This window comes from Phoca vitulina, unplaced genomic scaffold (genome assembly GCF_004348235.1).
Source record: "Phoca vitulina isolate PV1807 unplaced genomic scaffold, GSC_HSeal_1.0 scaffold3, whole genome shotgun sequence".
Taxonomy (NCBI): domain Eukaryota; kingdom Metazoa; phylum Chordata; class Mammalia; order Carnivora; family Phocidae; genus Phoca; species Phoca vitulina.
The window spans coordinates 38,861,971-38,878,962 of record NW_022589706.1 but is presented as its reverse complement, the minus strand read 5'-3'; the positions used below and the strand labels follow the sequence as shown (position 1 = coordinate 38,878,962).

The following is a 16,992-nucleotide window of genomic DNA, read 5'->3' as shown; positions in this document are numbered from 1 at the left end:
CCCGATGCAAGGCTCCATCCCAGGATTCTGGGATCATGACCTGAGCCGAAGGCAGACGCTTTAACCGACTGAGCCACCCAGGCGCCCTGGTACTTATTTCTATCTGATAAAATTTCATAGATAATTTCTAAAAGTGAAGGAAAAAATAGACTATAGAGCATTTACTGTTAAATTCCATTGCAATGAACTCCTAGATCAGTTAAGGAAGAGCAGAGAAGGTATAAAACCATAAGAATGTGGCATCAAGAATATCAAGAAAGACCATTTTAACAAGAAAGGAATGGCAAAGTCTCTCCAGTTCTGCTTAAGAGATCAAATACAACGAATATCCATTGACATGAACAACATGGAGCTTGTAGGTGACATTAGCTAGAGCACTTTTGAAAGTATCGGAAGCAAACTTTGGAGTGGGTTGAAGAGTTAATGGGAGGTGGAAGTGGTTACAGCTTATGTAGACAATTGTTTCAAGAAGTTTAACCATGGAGGAGAAAACAGAAGATGGTAGGGGATGTCAAGTGCAGAGGGAGTTTTTTAAAAAGGTAGTGCTGGAATTTTTGATGCTAGTGAGCTACTCCTGCTGCATACAAGTAAAAATGCTGGCTAACATGTAAAACATATTTCCTTAAAAGCATCAAAGGGATGACATGATAGTAAGAAACTATGAGACCAAAACTGAAGGGAAATTGGAAAATGAGGTAAATGGATTTCCACAGTTCCAAAGCCACTTTTATACTGAAGGCATTAGCAGTCTGTGTTTTGATCCTGGGTATAGTCACAGGGTGAGAAGGAATCAAAGGGTTATGGTCCACCAAAGGATGGTAGACTAATAGGAGTAGGAACAAGAGATAAACTCATGTCTACGGGAACTCAGGGAAGGTTGTCTTGATGCTTAGTGGAACAGGAGAGAAAAAGAAAAGGAATAATACCTGTCCCCAAGAAGTTGTGGCCCAAGGCAACTCTCACATAGATTACAACCTAAGGCATATTGTCTGGGGTCTAGCAAGCCTCAAATTATGAATTTGATATATATATATATATATATATTAGTTATATACTTAGTGCCTATAAATGCCTGGAAGAAATAAAAAATCCTCTGTGTAGGAGCTATCTTTATCTTAGGCCTCAAAGAATTCCCTCAGGTAAGTTGTCAGAAATCAATCAAAAGTAACCAAGCACACAAAGGAAACAGGGCACCATGAACATGAACCAACAGAAGACTTTTGTTCAGGTTATAAAACAATTATGTTTCTTAGTTTAAAAAAGTAAAAGACTAGATTGAAATTACCTGCAGGGAGTAGTGAGCTTAAAAATTTGGTGAAGACATATCTATACACTACAATGAATAATCAAAAAAAAAATTAAGAAAGCAATTCCCTATATATTTGCATCAAAAAGAATAAAATACTTAGGAATAGGGACACCTGGGTGGCTCAGTCTGTTAAGCATCTGCCTTTGGCTTAGGTCATGATCCCAAGATTCTAGGATCAACTCCCGCATTGGGCTCCTTGCTTAGCTGGAGCCTGCTTCTCCCTCTCCCTCTGCTGCTCCCCCTGTTTGTGTACTCTCTCTCTCTCTCACTGACAAATAAATAAATAAATCTTTAAAAAAAATAAAATACTTAGGAATAAATGTAACCAAGAAGGCAAAAGACTTGTACACTGAAAACTACAAAACACTGCTAAAAGAAATTAAAGAAGACATAAATAAGTAGAAAACAACCCATTTTCATAGATTGGAAGATTTAAATTGTTAATGTGTCAGTACTTCCCCAAACAGTCTACAGGTTCATTGTAATCCCTACCAAAATCCCAATAACATTTTTTGTCGAAACCCATCTTAAAATTCATATGAAATCTTAGGAGACCCGGAATAGCTGAAACAGTCTTTTAAACGGTGAACAAAGTTGGAGGACCCAATTTCGCATTTCAAAATATACTGCAAAGCAGCAGTAATCGAAACCATGTGGTACTGACAGAAGACAGACATATAGACCAATGGAATAAATTAGCCCAGACAGAAACCCTCACTGGTCAAATGATTTGCAACAATGCTGAGGTCATTCAAGTGAAAGGATAGTCTTTTGACAAATGGCGCTGGGAAAACTGGATATCCACATGCAAACGAATGAAGTTGGGCTTCTAACTCACATTATAAACAAGAGTTAACTGAAAAAGGATCAAAGACCTAGATGTAAGAACTAAAACTACAGAACACTTAGAAGAAAACAGGGGGAAATCGCCGTGAAATTGGATTGGCAATGATTTCTTGGATGTGACACCAAAAAAACAGACCAAACAAAGAAAAAATAAATAAATTGGACTTCATAAAAATTTAAAACTTTTATGCATCAGAGGACATTGCTCTATCAATTGAGCAAAAATACAAACCACAGAATGGAGAAAATATTTGTAAATTATATATTTGATAAAATATTAATATCCAGAATATATAAAGAACTCTTAAAATTCAATATCAAAAGGACAAGGCATTTAAAAATAATCATATGAAAGGATGCTCCACATCTATGTCATCAAGGAAATGTAAATTAAAATAAGAGACCACTACACACCTATTAGAATGGGCAAAATCTGGAGCACTGACAACACTAAATGCTGGCAAAGATGTGGAGCAACAGGGACTCTCATTTATGGCTGGTGGGAATGCAAAGTGATATAGCCTTTGGAAGACAGTTTCTTATAAAATTATACATATTCTTACCATTCAACCCAGCAATCACATTCCTTGGTGTTTACCCAAAAGAGCTGAAAAGTTATGTCCACACAAAAACCTGCACTTGGGTGTTAATAACAGCTTTATTCATCATTGCCAAAACTTGGAAGCAAACCAAGATGTCCTTCAGTAGGTGAATGGATAAATAAACAAATGTGGTATATCCAGAAAATAGAACATTATTTAGTGCTTAAAAGGAAATGAGTTATCAAGCCATGAAAAGACATAGAGGAACCTTAAATGCATATTACTAAGTGAAAGAAGCCTATCTGAGAAGGCCACAAACTGTATGAACCCAACTATACACCATTTTGGAAAACTATGGAGACTTTCAAAAGGTCACTGGTTGAAAGTGGGGAAGGGATGAGTAGGCCAAGCACAGAGGATTTTTAGTGCAGGGAAAATACACTGTATGATACCATAATGATGAATACATGTCATCATGCATTTTCCCAAACTCACAGAATATATACCCAAAGGGAACCATAATATACACTATAGATTTCAGGTGATTCTGATGTGCTGATGTAACAAACGTGTCATTTCAGTGGAGGATGTTGGTAAAGGTGGAGGCTGTGCATGTGTGGGGCAGAAGGTATATTGGAAATCACTGTATCTTCCATTCAGTTTTGCTGTGAACCTAAAACTGCTTAAAAAATAAAGTCTTAATAAAAAAAAATAGTTGCTGTTTTATTTTGGCTTTTTAAAAAATGTTGAAACAACATTTTATTTATTTACTTATTTATTAAAGATTTTATTTATTTGAGAGAATGAGAGCAAGAGAGCATAAGCAGGGGGAGCAACAGAGGGAGAGGGACAAGCAGACTTCCTGCTAAGCAGGGAGCCTGACTCAGGGCTTGATCCCAGGACCCTGGGATCACGACCCAAGCCAAAGGCAGACGCCCAACCAACTGAATCAGCCAGGTGCCCCTTATTTTGGCTTTAAATGAAGAATTTGCTTTAAACAAAGGTAACAGGGGTGCCTGGGTGTCTCAGTCATTGGACGTCTGCCTTCAGCTCAGGTCATGATCCCAGGGTCCTGGGATCGAGCCCTGCATTGGGCTCCCTGCTTGGCAGGAGGCCTGCTTCTCCCTCTCCCACTCCCCCTACTTGTGTTCCCTCTCTCGCTGTGTCTCTCTCTGTCAAATAAATAAATAAAATCTTTGGAAAAAAAAATAAACAAAGGTAAGACTCTGGTGGAGGATGTTGATAATGGGAGAGTTTATGCATATGTGGGGGACAAGGGTATATGGGAAATCTCTGTACCTTCCTCTAAATTTTGTTGTAAACCTAAAACTGTTCTTAAACAATTGTCTTCATAAAAAAATTAAATAAAAGATTTTTAAAAATGGGCAAAGAATTTGAATATATATCTCTTCAAAGAAGATACACAAATGGCCAATAAGCACATAAGAAGCTGCTCAATATCATTAATTGTTAGAGAACTATAAATCAAAATCACAAGGGCACCTAGCTAGCTCAGTCGGTAGAACCTGTGACTCTTGATCTTGGGGTTGTGAGTTCAAGCCCCACATTGGGTGTAGAGCTTATGTAAAAAAAAAAATACATTAAAAAATTTAAAAATAAAAATAAATAGGGGCACCTGGGTGGCATAGTAAGTTAAGCATCCAAATCTTGGTTTCAGCTCTGGTCATGATCTCAGAGTCATGAGATTAAGCCCCATATCAAGCTTCATGTTCAGGACAGAGTCTGCCTGGGATTTTCTCTCCCTCGCCCTCTGCCCCTCCTGCTTGTGCTCTCTCTCTCTCTCTCTAAAATAAATAAATAAATCTTTGAAAAAAATAAAAATAAATAAATCAAAATCACAATGAGAGACCACACTCATAGGATAACAATTACCAAAACAGAAATGACAAATGTTGGTTGATGAGGATGTGGAGAAATTGAAACCCTTGTGCATTGCTGGTGGAAATGTAAAATAGTGCAACTGCTGTGGAAAACATTACGGTAGTTCCTCAAAAAGTTATGCATAGAATTATCATATGATCCAGCAATTCCACTCCTAGGTATATAGTCAGAAGATTCGAAAGCAGGGACGCAAACATATTTGTACATCGATATTTATAGCAGCATTATTCACATTAGCCAAAAGGTGGAAACAACCCAAATGTCCCATCAGTGAACGAAGGGATAAACTGTGGTGGATACTTAAAATGGAGTATTATTCAGCCTTACAAGGGAAGGGAATTCTGATACTTGTTTCCACATGGGTGATCTTGAAAACATGCCAAGTGAAATACACCAGTCACAAGAGGATAGATACTGTACAATTCCACTCATATGAGGTAGCTAGAACAGTCAAATTCATAGAGACAGAAAGTAAAATAGTGGTTACCAAGGCTAAGGGTACAGCTCAAGAGTGGGGAGTTATTGTTTAATAGGTACAGAATTTCAGTTTGGGATGATGAAACATTCTGGAGATGAATAATGGTGATGGTTGTACCACAGTGTGAAGGTACTTAATGCCACTGAACTGTACCCTTAAAAAATGGTTAAGGTAGTAAATTTTATATTATTTACATTTACCACAGTAAAAATTTTTGGTAAAGAGCTAAATGAAACTTCTTGAAATGAAAATGTTTAATAAAAGAAAAAATATCAGTGGATAGGTTTATCAGGTCAGTATAGAAATATGGAAAGATACAAAAATTAATAAATTAGGGAAAATCTAGCATTCCAAGTTTGATTTCAGTTGTAGAGGTGAATTTTCCAGAATTTTTAAAAGATACCATTCTACAATTTCTAAAAGCCCAGTGAATCCACACAGGATAGATGAAAGAAATACGTGAAGGGAAGGAAAAATTCTTCTCTACCCTCAAGGCTTCCAGCTGGACTAAATTAAATTTACATGAGATATAGTAACAAGAGAAAAAAAACTAAAGTTTTATTATGTGCACATGGAAACCCAATGATGATATTGAGATTTAAAGAAATGACGAAAGCCGACAGTTCTTATACTTTTTAGATAGAGACAATAAATCTGTGAGGAATTGACAAAACAAAACTTTGGGAGCTTCAGTTAGTATGAAATTCTAAACAGAGTTTGAGCTGTGGTAGTAAATTAGTAAACAGGAACAAGAGTTATTATTAATACAGGCTTCTGGGCTCTAAATTTTCTATCTCTGGTGGTAAGGATGTCTCTTTACCTCCTGGTGCAGGGAGGGTACTTTTCACATGGAAGATTTATTTCCTGCTTTCAGGAGGCCAGAAGAGGGTCTGAGTGTTCTTCTTGCATAAGGCTGTCTCTTAAGTAACTTTAAAATAACCAGTGTGCCAAAGTGGCCCATCTTGAGGCAGCCTGCCCTTGGGCCCTACATATGCAACTAAATACATCATGCCAAACTGCAGAGAACTACAAAGAAAATCTCAAATGCAGGCAGGCAAAGAAAAGACATTATCTTCAAAAGTATAAGAGATTGACAACTGATTTCTCAACAGTGGATCTAAAAAGTAGCAAACAATGTGTTGAAAGAAAAAAAAACTATACTCAGAAAAATTATTTTTTAGGCTTCCAGGTTTGTTGGATGTATTCTATCATTTTTTATTGAAGTATAATAAGTATACAGTGTTATATTAGCTTCTGGTGTACAATATAATTCAACAGTTCTATACATTTTTTCAGTGCTCATCAAGATAAGTGTACTCTCAATCCCCTTTAACTATTTCACCCAAACCCTCACCCCCCACCCCTCTGGCAACCACCAGTTTGTTATCTGTATTTAAGAGTCTGGGTTTTTTTCTTTGTCTGTCTCTTTTTTCTTTGTTCATTTGTTTTGTTTCTTAAATTCCACATATGAATGAAGTAATAGGGTATTTGTCTCTCTGATTGACTTACTTCACTTAGTATTATAGCCTCTAGGTCCATCCGTGTTGTTGCAAATGGCAAGATCTCATTCTTTTTTATGGCTGGGCAAAGAAAAATTATTTTTATGAAGAGAGCAAAATAAAAACATGCTTTAGGTATTTGAGAGAATAATGCCCGAGCAAGTCCTGACTAAGGGGAATTCTCAAGGTTGTACTTCAGGCTGAAAGAGTATTTCCAGATGGATGGTCTGAGATTCAACAAGGAATGAAGAAAAAAGTGGTAAATAATGTGAGTAAACCTGAGGAAATGTTGGCTAAATACAATAGCAATATTAATAATGATAATGTATTGTTAAGAAAAAATATGGAAATAAAACGAGTTACGTAAGAGTAACTTATGGCCCCTCCCCCAAAATTCATGTTGAAATATGATCCCCAACGTGATGGCATTTGGAGGTGGAGTCTTTGGGAGGTAAACAGGTCATGAGGGTGGGGCCCTCATGAATGGGATTACTGCCCGCATAAGAAGAGGCCAGAGAGCTAGCTTGTGGTCTTTCAGCCATGAAATGCTGCAAGGAGAAGGCAGACATCTGCAACCCAGAAGAGGGCTTTCAGCAGGACCCAACTATGCTAGCATCCTGATCTCAGATTTACAGCCTTTAGAACTGTGAGAAATAAATTTCTGTTGTTTATTAGCCATCCAGTGAACAGTAATTTGGTACAGCAGCCTGAATTAAGACACCAACATATAAGTTGGAAAAGGGGTAAATGGAATTGATGTATTATAAACATAAAACAGAAAGGACCAACAGAGAAGCACAAAATAAAATGGTAGATCTAAACCTAATAGATTTGTATTTACCTAGAATGTAAATGGACTCTTTGCTCTAGTTATTTTAGATTGGATTAAAAACAAAAAACCCTAACTATATGCTATTTATGAGATATGTCTAAAACATGTAGATACAGTTGAACATAAATGGATGGATAAGCCACAAAAGGGAAAAGGAAGTTCTGCCTTTGAGTTATAAGTAACTGTGAGCTTTATGGAACCCTCACTATCCACAAAAAAAACTCACTACAAATACAGTCTGCAAAAATACTTGTATGTAAATGGAGGGTTGTTGGAGGGGAGGTGGTTGGGGGGATGGGGTAACAGGGTGATGGGCATTAAGGAGGGCATGTGATGTAATGAGCACTGGGTGTTTTATGCAACTGATGTTTAACTGAACTCTACATCTGAAACTAATGATATACAATATGTTGGCTAATTGAATTAAAAAAAAAAAACAACCCACAAAACTTGTATGTAGTCTTGCTGATCTCATAGAGGTCTCTGGGAGCTTCTCCACTCCGAACAGACAAATGAAGGTTGAGTCCTGAGTGGAAGGTAAAGAGACTATATTGTGGGTGGGAATATCCAGGATCCAGGCTAAGGCGTCACCAGGGTCAGATCAACAGAAGCAGGATTCAGGGCTGGAACAGCAAAAAGCTGAAGAGGTGGAGAGAACTTGGAGACATGCAGGCAGCAAGAAAGGGTTCCCTGAGGCCTGAAGACCAAAGCCACACATTGACCTTTGGAACAATGGAAGTTAAGGGTGAAACTCTCTATAATCAAAAGTCCTCTAGGGAGACATAAGAGATTTAGTGACTGAGAAACAGTACTCCTGGTTGACAACAGGGCAAACTCTTTTTGAAGGAAATTTGCAGTTTAGACAGAAAACACCCACATTTTAAAAGAAGTATGATCTCACATTTAAAAAGAAATATGATCTCAAAATAATCACACAAGAAGACTACTATGAACGTTAAACAAAGGGAAGAAACAACAGATTTAGATTCCTAAGGATTGCATAACTTGCAATTGCCCAATACAAAATCCCTGTCATGAAGTGTTCAAAGAAATAGAAAATGAGATTACAAAGATGAGTTTATATAGGAAACTATTAAGAATGAACAAACAGCCCAAGTATCCATCAACAGATGAATGGATAAAGAAGATGTGATACATGCACGTGCGTGTGCATGCACGTGTGCACACACACACACACACAGGAATATTACTCAGCCATAAAAAAGAATGAAATCATGCCATTTGCAACAACATGGTTGGATCTAGAATATAGTGCTAAGTGAAATAAGTCAGAGAAAGACAAATATATGATTTCACTCATACGTGGAAGTTAGAAGCAAAGAAGAAAAGACAAATCAAAAAAACAGACTTTAAACTATAGAGAACAAATTGGTGGTCAGTGGGAAGTGAAGGGAAGGTCAGTGGGAAGATGAGTGAAATAGGTGATGGGGATTAAGAATATACTTATCATGGGGCGCCTGGGTGGCTCAGTCAGTTAAGCATCTGCCTTCAGCTCAGGTCATGATCCTAGGGTCCTGGGATTGAGTCCCACATCGGGCTCCTTGCTCAGCCTCCTTCTCCCTCTCCTGCTCTCCCTGCTTGTGCTCTCTCTCTCTCTGTCAAATAAATAAATAAAATCTTTTTCAAAAAAAGAGTATACTTATCATGATGAGCAGTGTAAGTAATATATAGAATTGTTGAATCACTATATGTATACCTGAAATTAATATAACACTATATATTAACTATACTGGAATTAAAATTTTAAGTGAATGAATGAATGAACAAAAATACAAGTGAAATACTTTTATTAAAATACCAAAAAAAAAAAAAAAAAAGAGAGAGAGAATGAACAGATAAAGGAATGGAAAGGAACTTCTAGAGATAGAAACTATAATCATTGCAGTAAAAAGTTGAATGGACTGCTAATTTCTTTGCTGAATACTAAAATTTCTAAATTTTGCTATTATGAATACTGCTGTGGTAAATAGGGGAAGAGGAATATTGTTTTACATCTCTGATTATTTTTTTAATTAAGATTTCTAGAAGTTAAAAAAAAAAAAAACTAAGACAAAAGCCCCTGAATGGATAGGCATATTAGTTATCTATTACAGTGTAACTAAATAGCCCCAAATCTAGCAGCTTAATACAACAAATATTTATTATCTCAAAGTTTCTGGGGGTCAGAAGTTTGTGAGTTGCCTAGCCAGGTGGCTCTGGCTCGAAATATCTAATGAGAGTACATCATTAAGACATCAGCTGGGGTTGCAGGATCTGCTTCCAACATGGCTCACTCACATGACTGTTGGCAGGAGGCCTCAGTTTCTCACCATTTGGACTTTTCAATAGGGCTGTTTTATGGAATGAATTGTGTCTCCCCGAAATTCATATGTTGAGACCCTAACCTCAAATGTGACTATATTTGGAAATAGGATGCTTAAGGAGGTAATAAAGGGAGGGCGCCTGGGTGGCTCCGTTGGTTAAACGACTGCCTTCAGCTGGGGTCATGATCCCAGGGTTCTGGAATCGAGCCCTGCATTGGACTTCCTGCTCAGTGGGGAGCCTGCTTCTCCCTCTCCCTCTGCTGCTCCCCCACTTGTGCTCTCTTACTCTCTCTCTGTCAAATAAATAAATAAAATCTTAAAAAAATAAATAAAATCTTTAAAAAAAAAAAAAAGGAGGTAATTAAGGTTAAATGAAGTCATAAAGTAGGTTCCCAATCCAAAAGGTCTGGTGTCCTTATAAGATGAGTAAGGGACACCAGAGCATTCTCTCCCCCTCCCCAACTCCCCAATCTTTCTCTGTGCACAGAGGAAAAGTTCATGTGAGAATACAGCAAGAAGGTGGCCGTCTGCAAGCCAGGTTTCTCACTAGAAACTAACCCTTCCTGGTACCTTGATCTGGGACCTGCAGTCTCCAGAACTATGAGAAAATAAAATTCTATTTAAGCCACGCAGTCTTATATTCTGTTGTGGCAGCACAAGCAGACTTAGTCGGCTTGAGCATCTTTACAATGTGGCAACTGGTTTTCCCCAGAGCAAGGGATGAAAGAGATTGAGAGAAAAAAAACCCAGCAGCAATGCCTTTTATGAGTTAGTCTCAGAAATCACGTGGTATTACTTCCATCATGTTTTCAGTTTATTAGAATTGAGACACTGGGTCCAGCCTACTCAGTGGGAGGGGGATGAAACTTAACCTCTCCAAAGAGGAGAGTGAATTTGTGGATTATTTTAAAACTATCACAATAGGTTAAAAAGATCACATACAGTTGGGTACCTGAGGGCGTTCCACAATCATTGACACAGGGGGATAGAAACCATCTTAATAGATTGAGTTGTTGGAGGGCAAAGTTCTGGGCTACTAGAGTGGTGAGAGAATTGTGGGGAAGTCTCAGAAAGGAAAGTAATGTAGAAAGGATCCTTAAATTCTATGTATAAAATCCACCCAGCTCTTTGTCAGCTAAACTCCATATGTATGTAGGAGACTCTAAGGAGGCTGTAAAAAGTAGCCACTGGAAGGTGAAAGAACTGAACAGATCTGAGGTTCCAGCTGCTGATTATTTCAGTTGAAATAGTTTGGTATTTGAGCCCAGCCAAGTTAACTGCCTGAAAGTATAAAAATCAACACACTTACGAGGAACAACACAACAGAATCATGAATCTCTATCATCCTCAATGTCTAGTATACAGTAACATTAGACAAGCAAAAGGAAGAGAACATGAAAATACCATCTATATTCAAAAGCAAAGCAATCAATAGAAACTGATCCTGAGATTGTCCAGATATTGGGGTTAACAAAGAATTTAAAACAACTATTGTAAATATCATTAAGGAATTAAAGAAAAATGAATTAACAGATGGAGAACCTTAGCAGAGAAATAGGGTAATAAAATATTCAAGTGGGATTCTAGAACTGAGAAGATTAACAAGTGAAATAAAAAATTCACTGAATAGGCTTAACAACAAACCAGAGTCAGCAGAAGAGTCGGGGAACTTGAAGATGCATCAGTAGAAAGTGTCCATTTGAAGAACAGAGAAAAAAACATTAAAGAAAAGTGAATAGAGATTTAATGAACAGAGGAGACATTAAATGGGTTAACATACATGTAACTGGAATCCTAGAAGGTGAAGAAAGAAGGCAGAAAAAATTGAAAGAAATAATGGACAAAATTGTTCACATTTTTTTTTATAAGATTTTATTTATTTATTTATTTAATTGATGAGGGGAGAGAGAGAGAGACAGAGAGAGAACACAAGCAGGAGGAGTGGGAGAGGGAGAAGCAGGCTTCCCGCCAAGCAGGGAGCCTGATGCGGGGCTCGATCCCAGGATCCTGGGATCATGACCTGAGCCGAAGGCAGTCGCTTAACAAACTGAGCCACCCAGGTGCCCCAAAATTGTTCACATTTTAAGAGAAGGCAAAGAGGATTACTACTAGAAATAGGAAGATTTTATAATGATAGAAGGAGAAATTCATCTGGAAGATATTACAAATATAGCTGTGTATTTGCATAATAATTAGACTTCTAATACATAAAGCAAAATCTGACCAAATTCAAGGGATAAATAGACAAATCCACAATCATAATTTGAGATTTTAACACCTCTCCTCTTAGTAATTGATAGAACAACTAGATATAAAAATTGCTAACAAAATAGAAGATTTGAACAAATCTGTCAACCATCCTTTGATTTTTAGAGAAAGCCCATCAGTGGCAGAATGCACACTTTTTTCAAGCATTCATGAAGATACATCATATACTGGGTTATAAAACAAGTCAATACATTTCAAAAAATCAAAATCTTTTTTTTTTTTTTAAAGATTTTATTTATTTATTTGACAGAGAGATACACAGTGAGAGAGGGAACACAAGCAGGGGGAGTGGGAGAGGGAGAAGCAGGCTTCCCACCAAGCAGGGAGCCAGATGTGGGGCCCGATCCCAGGACCCTGAGATCATGACCTGAGCTGAAGGCAGACGCTTAATGACTGAGCCACCCAGGCGCCCCTCAAAAAATCAAAATCTTAACAAAGTATGTTCTCTAACCAAAGAGAATTAAATTATAAATTATTAATAAGATATCTAGAAAAGTTCAAATTATTTAAAAATTAAGGAGCATCCTTCCAAATAATTAAATGTCAGTAAAAAATTACAAAAGAATTAGAAATATTTTTAATTGAATAATAATAAAGGTACAGCATACCAAAATTTGTAGGGTGGAGCTAAAGAATTTGTAAAGGGGAAATATATTGCTCTAAGTGGTTATATTAGAAAAGAAAGGTTCATAGTCAATGATCTAAGCTTCCACCTTAAAGTAGGAAAAAAAAAAAAAAGATGAGCAAAATACAATAGATAGGACCCTTGTATAAAATGTATCACCTGTCTAGAGTTCCCCTTTTACATTGCTGGGTATTGGGGTTTTGTGCCTTCTCATTTTTTGTTTTTTGATCAGTCTTGGTAAGTGTTTATAAGTGTTTATCAATTTCATTAATCTTTAAGAATCAATTTGTTAATCTTATTATATATTCACTTTTCATTGCATCATTTTCTACTTTCAGTCTTTCTATCTTTATTTTTATTTTTTTTTTTTACCATTTATCTTGATTTTCTGAAACTTTCCAACTTCCTTGGTTGGATTCTTAATATTTAAACCTTTTTTATTTTATATAAATATCAAATTAAGAGTATAAAATTTCTTTTATGAACTGCTTTAGTTGAAGTGCACATATTTTTGATATGTGGCTTTATTGTTATCGTTCAATTCCTAATGCTTTTTAATTCCCATTGTGATTTTTTTCTCTGACCCATGAATTATTTAGAAAGTGTTTTCTTAAATTCCAAATATACGATGATCTCCTAGTTATCATTTTCTTAATGATTTCTGTCTCTGGTTACCGTGTTCAAATCTTTGAGCCTTTATTTGATTTCTCAGCTTCTTGGCCTCTTGCAGAACTAGTAGTGGATCCAAGAGGAATGGCCCCAAACGTAGAACTCTTATCTAGTTCTCTTTCTCATCTAAGATGTTCTCCTGATAATTCTCTTCACTGACTTGTTGATTCTCCAATGCTTTCAAATTTTATTAGATGTTCTCAGCAAAAAAGCTTGATTCAAATTATCTAGTCTACCATTACCAAGTGCAGAACTCCTACTGATGTTGATTTTTTATTGTTGTGAGACATATAGAAAGAATAGGGATTGGAAGATCTCATGGATAGAGAGACCAGTAAAAGACAAAGAGTGTGTAGAAAAGCAAAACTTTGGCCAAAGAATAGAATGAAGAGGAGAAGGTGATACTTGTATTTGTAATTTATTGTTACATGACAAAATACCACAAATTTGGTGGCTGGGGTCAGCCAAAGCTGGGGTCTCATTTGAAGGTACAACAGAGGAAGGATCCACTTCTAAGTTCACTTACATGGTATTTGGCAGAATTCAGTTCTTTTGGGGCTGTTTGACTAAGGACCTCAATTTCTAGCTGATTGTGGGTTATGCACAGTCACATAGGGCACCTCACAACATGGCAGCTTGCTTTATCAAAGCCAGCCAGTGAGAAGAGTGTTGGCAAGATGGAGTTATAATATTATGGAGTATAATCACAGAAATGGCATTTCTTCATCTTTGCCATGTTCTTTTGGTTAGAAGCATGTCACAGTTCCCACCCATAATCAAGGAGAGGGGGCTATGGAGGGATGTGAATACCAGAATGTGGAGATCATTCAAGGTTATCAAATACTTTGCTACAGTATTCCTTTATGTATATAAAGTTCTCTCTTCTTCTGGAAATATTAGAGAAAATGGACAGCAGACTAGAAAGAAAAGAGTTAATATATTACAACTTCTGGAAAAGAAGCAAATAAAATATCAAAGTCTAATTTACAAGGAAAACAAGGTTAACTTTCATAGAAGCAAACTATGATTAGACAGAATTTAAACTATGGAAAAATTCCTAGCCTCTTTTAACATTTAGCTTGGGAGTAAGAGCCCCTTGAAGCTATATAGTTGAAAAGAGAAACATGTTCACATGGAGGTCTTAAATGCCTATGTAGAAAAACAAAACAGTATTTGTGCATGATGTGAATTGGTTTTGCCTTCTATAGTCATCAGAGAATTTTCCATGATTTATGAGTTTACTTCATTAATATTTGATATATGTGTTCCAAATTGATTTTTTATTAAACATTTCAGGGTAACTTTGAGGGTAGAGGATGTATCCTATTTATTGAAGTATGTAGTACTGCTAATGCTGGGAAATGAGAAAAAAGTAGGCCACTTTGTTCTAGTCTTTGAAACTAATTATCTAGTTATCATAGAGCTCATGAACAATTGCATAATTAAAAATGCTATATATCAATTTCACATACACATATTAAAATGCACAACTATGTTAAGAGATTTTCTATTTTTTTTAATAGGATCCAAATGAAGATACAGAATGGAATGAAATTTTAAGAGATTTTGGCATTCTTCCTCCAAAAGAAGAGCCAAAAGATGAAATTGAAGAAATGGTTTTACGTTTACAGAAAGAAGCAATGGGTACAGTTATGCATTTAGTGGGCTGGATGAAGGAGATAATGATAGTGAAAATGTATTTCATAAACTTAGAGGGAGAAAGGACATTAGAAATCCCACCCACACTTTTGAAATTAGGATACTGACATGTAAAAATTTTAACTGATGTGTTGAATGTCACAAACTAGTTAGTAACAGAGCTGAAATGTCCTGGTATCTAACCTAGTGAGACTTTTCTCTGCCATATTCCTCTAGCTCATGATTACCTTCTATTTTGATCGTGTAAATAGTATGTTTCATTTGTCAAGATTTCAAGTACTTGGAAAATCTAAATTTATGGGGTCTAATTGATGTTCACATCTACTTTAAATGTAGCTTGGTAGTTCTGTGAACTTGGAGGGAAATTCACACTTTAAACAAACCTGAAGTAGTCAGCCACAGAATAGATTTATATATTGGAGAACCTGCAACATTAAAGATATTCTTTATCTCCAATTATCTATACATTGTTTTTTCTAGCCATGTGACTATAAAGTAAAAAATGGTTTTTAAATAATTCAATTATCTAAAATTTATTTTGTTTTAGTTAAACCATATGAAAAGATGACTCTTGCACAGTTGAAGGAAGCTGAAGATGAATTTGATGAAGAAGATATGAGAGCTATTGAAATATATAGGTACAGTGATTTATTTGGGCAACTTATGAGTTTTTGAATGGAGAAGTATAAGAATGAAACAAAAAAAAGCCCTATTTTTGCCTACAGAATAGATTTTAAGAGAACAAAACTAGTTTTTAAGAACATTTTAGTTTTTTTAAAAGATTTTATTCATTTATTTGAGAGAGAGAAAGAGAACATGAGCAGGGGCAGTCAGAGGAAGAGGGAGAAGCAGACTCCCCAGTGAGCAGGAAGCCTAATGGTCCTTGATCCAAGGACCCCGGGATTATGACCTGAGCCGAAGGCAGATGCTTAACTGACTGAGCCACACGGGCACCCCAGGAACATTTTAGGTTTTTTTTTTTTTAAGTAAGCTCTACACCCAACATGAGGTCTGAACTCACAACCCCAAGATCAAAAGTCACATGCTCGGGCGCCTGGGTGGCTCAGTTGGTTAAGCGACTGCCTTCGGCTCAGGTCATGATCCTGGAGTCCTGGGATCGAGTCCCACATCGGACCCCCGCAGGGAGCCTGCTTCTCCCTCTGACCCTCTCTGCTCTCATGCTGTTTCTCTCTCTCTCTCTCTCAAGTAAATAAATAAATAAAGTCTTTAAAAACAAAAACAAAAAACAAAAGTCACATGCTCTACCAACTGAACCAGTCAGGTGCTTTTAAGAACATTTTAAAGCCAACTCACTTTATATAAGGTGGAATATTTTTCTTGAATATTTTTGCCTTTGCTTAAGTAAAAAACTATCCAATAATATACAGTGGAACTTCATCAAGTTACATATAAGTAAAGTGGAAAATATCAATAAAAGACCAATAAGAGCCACAGTTTTCCTTCTAAGATAATGTCTATCATATAATAAATAAATACCAGTCATAAATAAATTTCTTTCAGAAATTAGAACAAGTACGTATATTTCCCAACTTATCCTGATATTGAAGCCAGATAAATTTTAAAAACAGAATATCACAGAAAAATATCTCTTATGAACATAGGCACAAAATTTTTAAACAAAATATTAGCAAATTAGGGCCAGCAATTAAAAAAGAACAATACATCCTGATCAAATGAGATTGGCCCCAAGAATGCTTTGTTTTGACATGAAAATGAAAAAAAACCTAACAGTGAATTGAGTTAGAAGCAGCAATAGTCTGGTAGCATGAGTATACCTAGATCTTAGCTGTTGTTTTATAAATGCTATTCTTTAATAACAGGAACCAGTGTTCTTTGGAGAACACTATGTGAGTTGAGTAATTACAATATGAGTCTGGAGCATCTTGTGGTACCAGAAAGTAAAGAAATACTAAAGAAAAAATGTCTTTTAAAGGTATAGGAGCCAAACTAAAGATTGGAAAATGGCCAGAGTTGGAACAACTTGAACAACAAAATAAATAATCATAATACTAAATGAC

The 16,992-nt window shown here is 36.3% G+C and overlaps 1 protein-coding gene across 1 annotated transcript in view; it reads left to right on the top strand.

Moving 5' to 3' along the window:
* PDCL2 (phosducin like 2) overlaps positions 1-16,992 on the top strand; it is a 46,001-nt gene that overhangs the window by 1,267 nt on the left and 27,742 nt on the right. Inside the window, exons 2-4 of the mRNA XM_032399319.1 lie at positions 630-695; positions 14,818-14,938; positions 15,501-15,591. Of these exons, the coding sequence (XP_032255210.1) occupies positions 630-695; positions 14,818-14,938; positions 15,501-15,591 (278 nt within the window). The remainder of the gene's footprint in view (positions 1-629; positions 696-14,817; positions 14,939-15,500; positions 15,592-16,992) is intronic.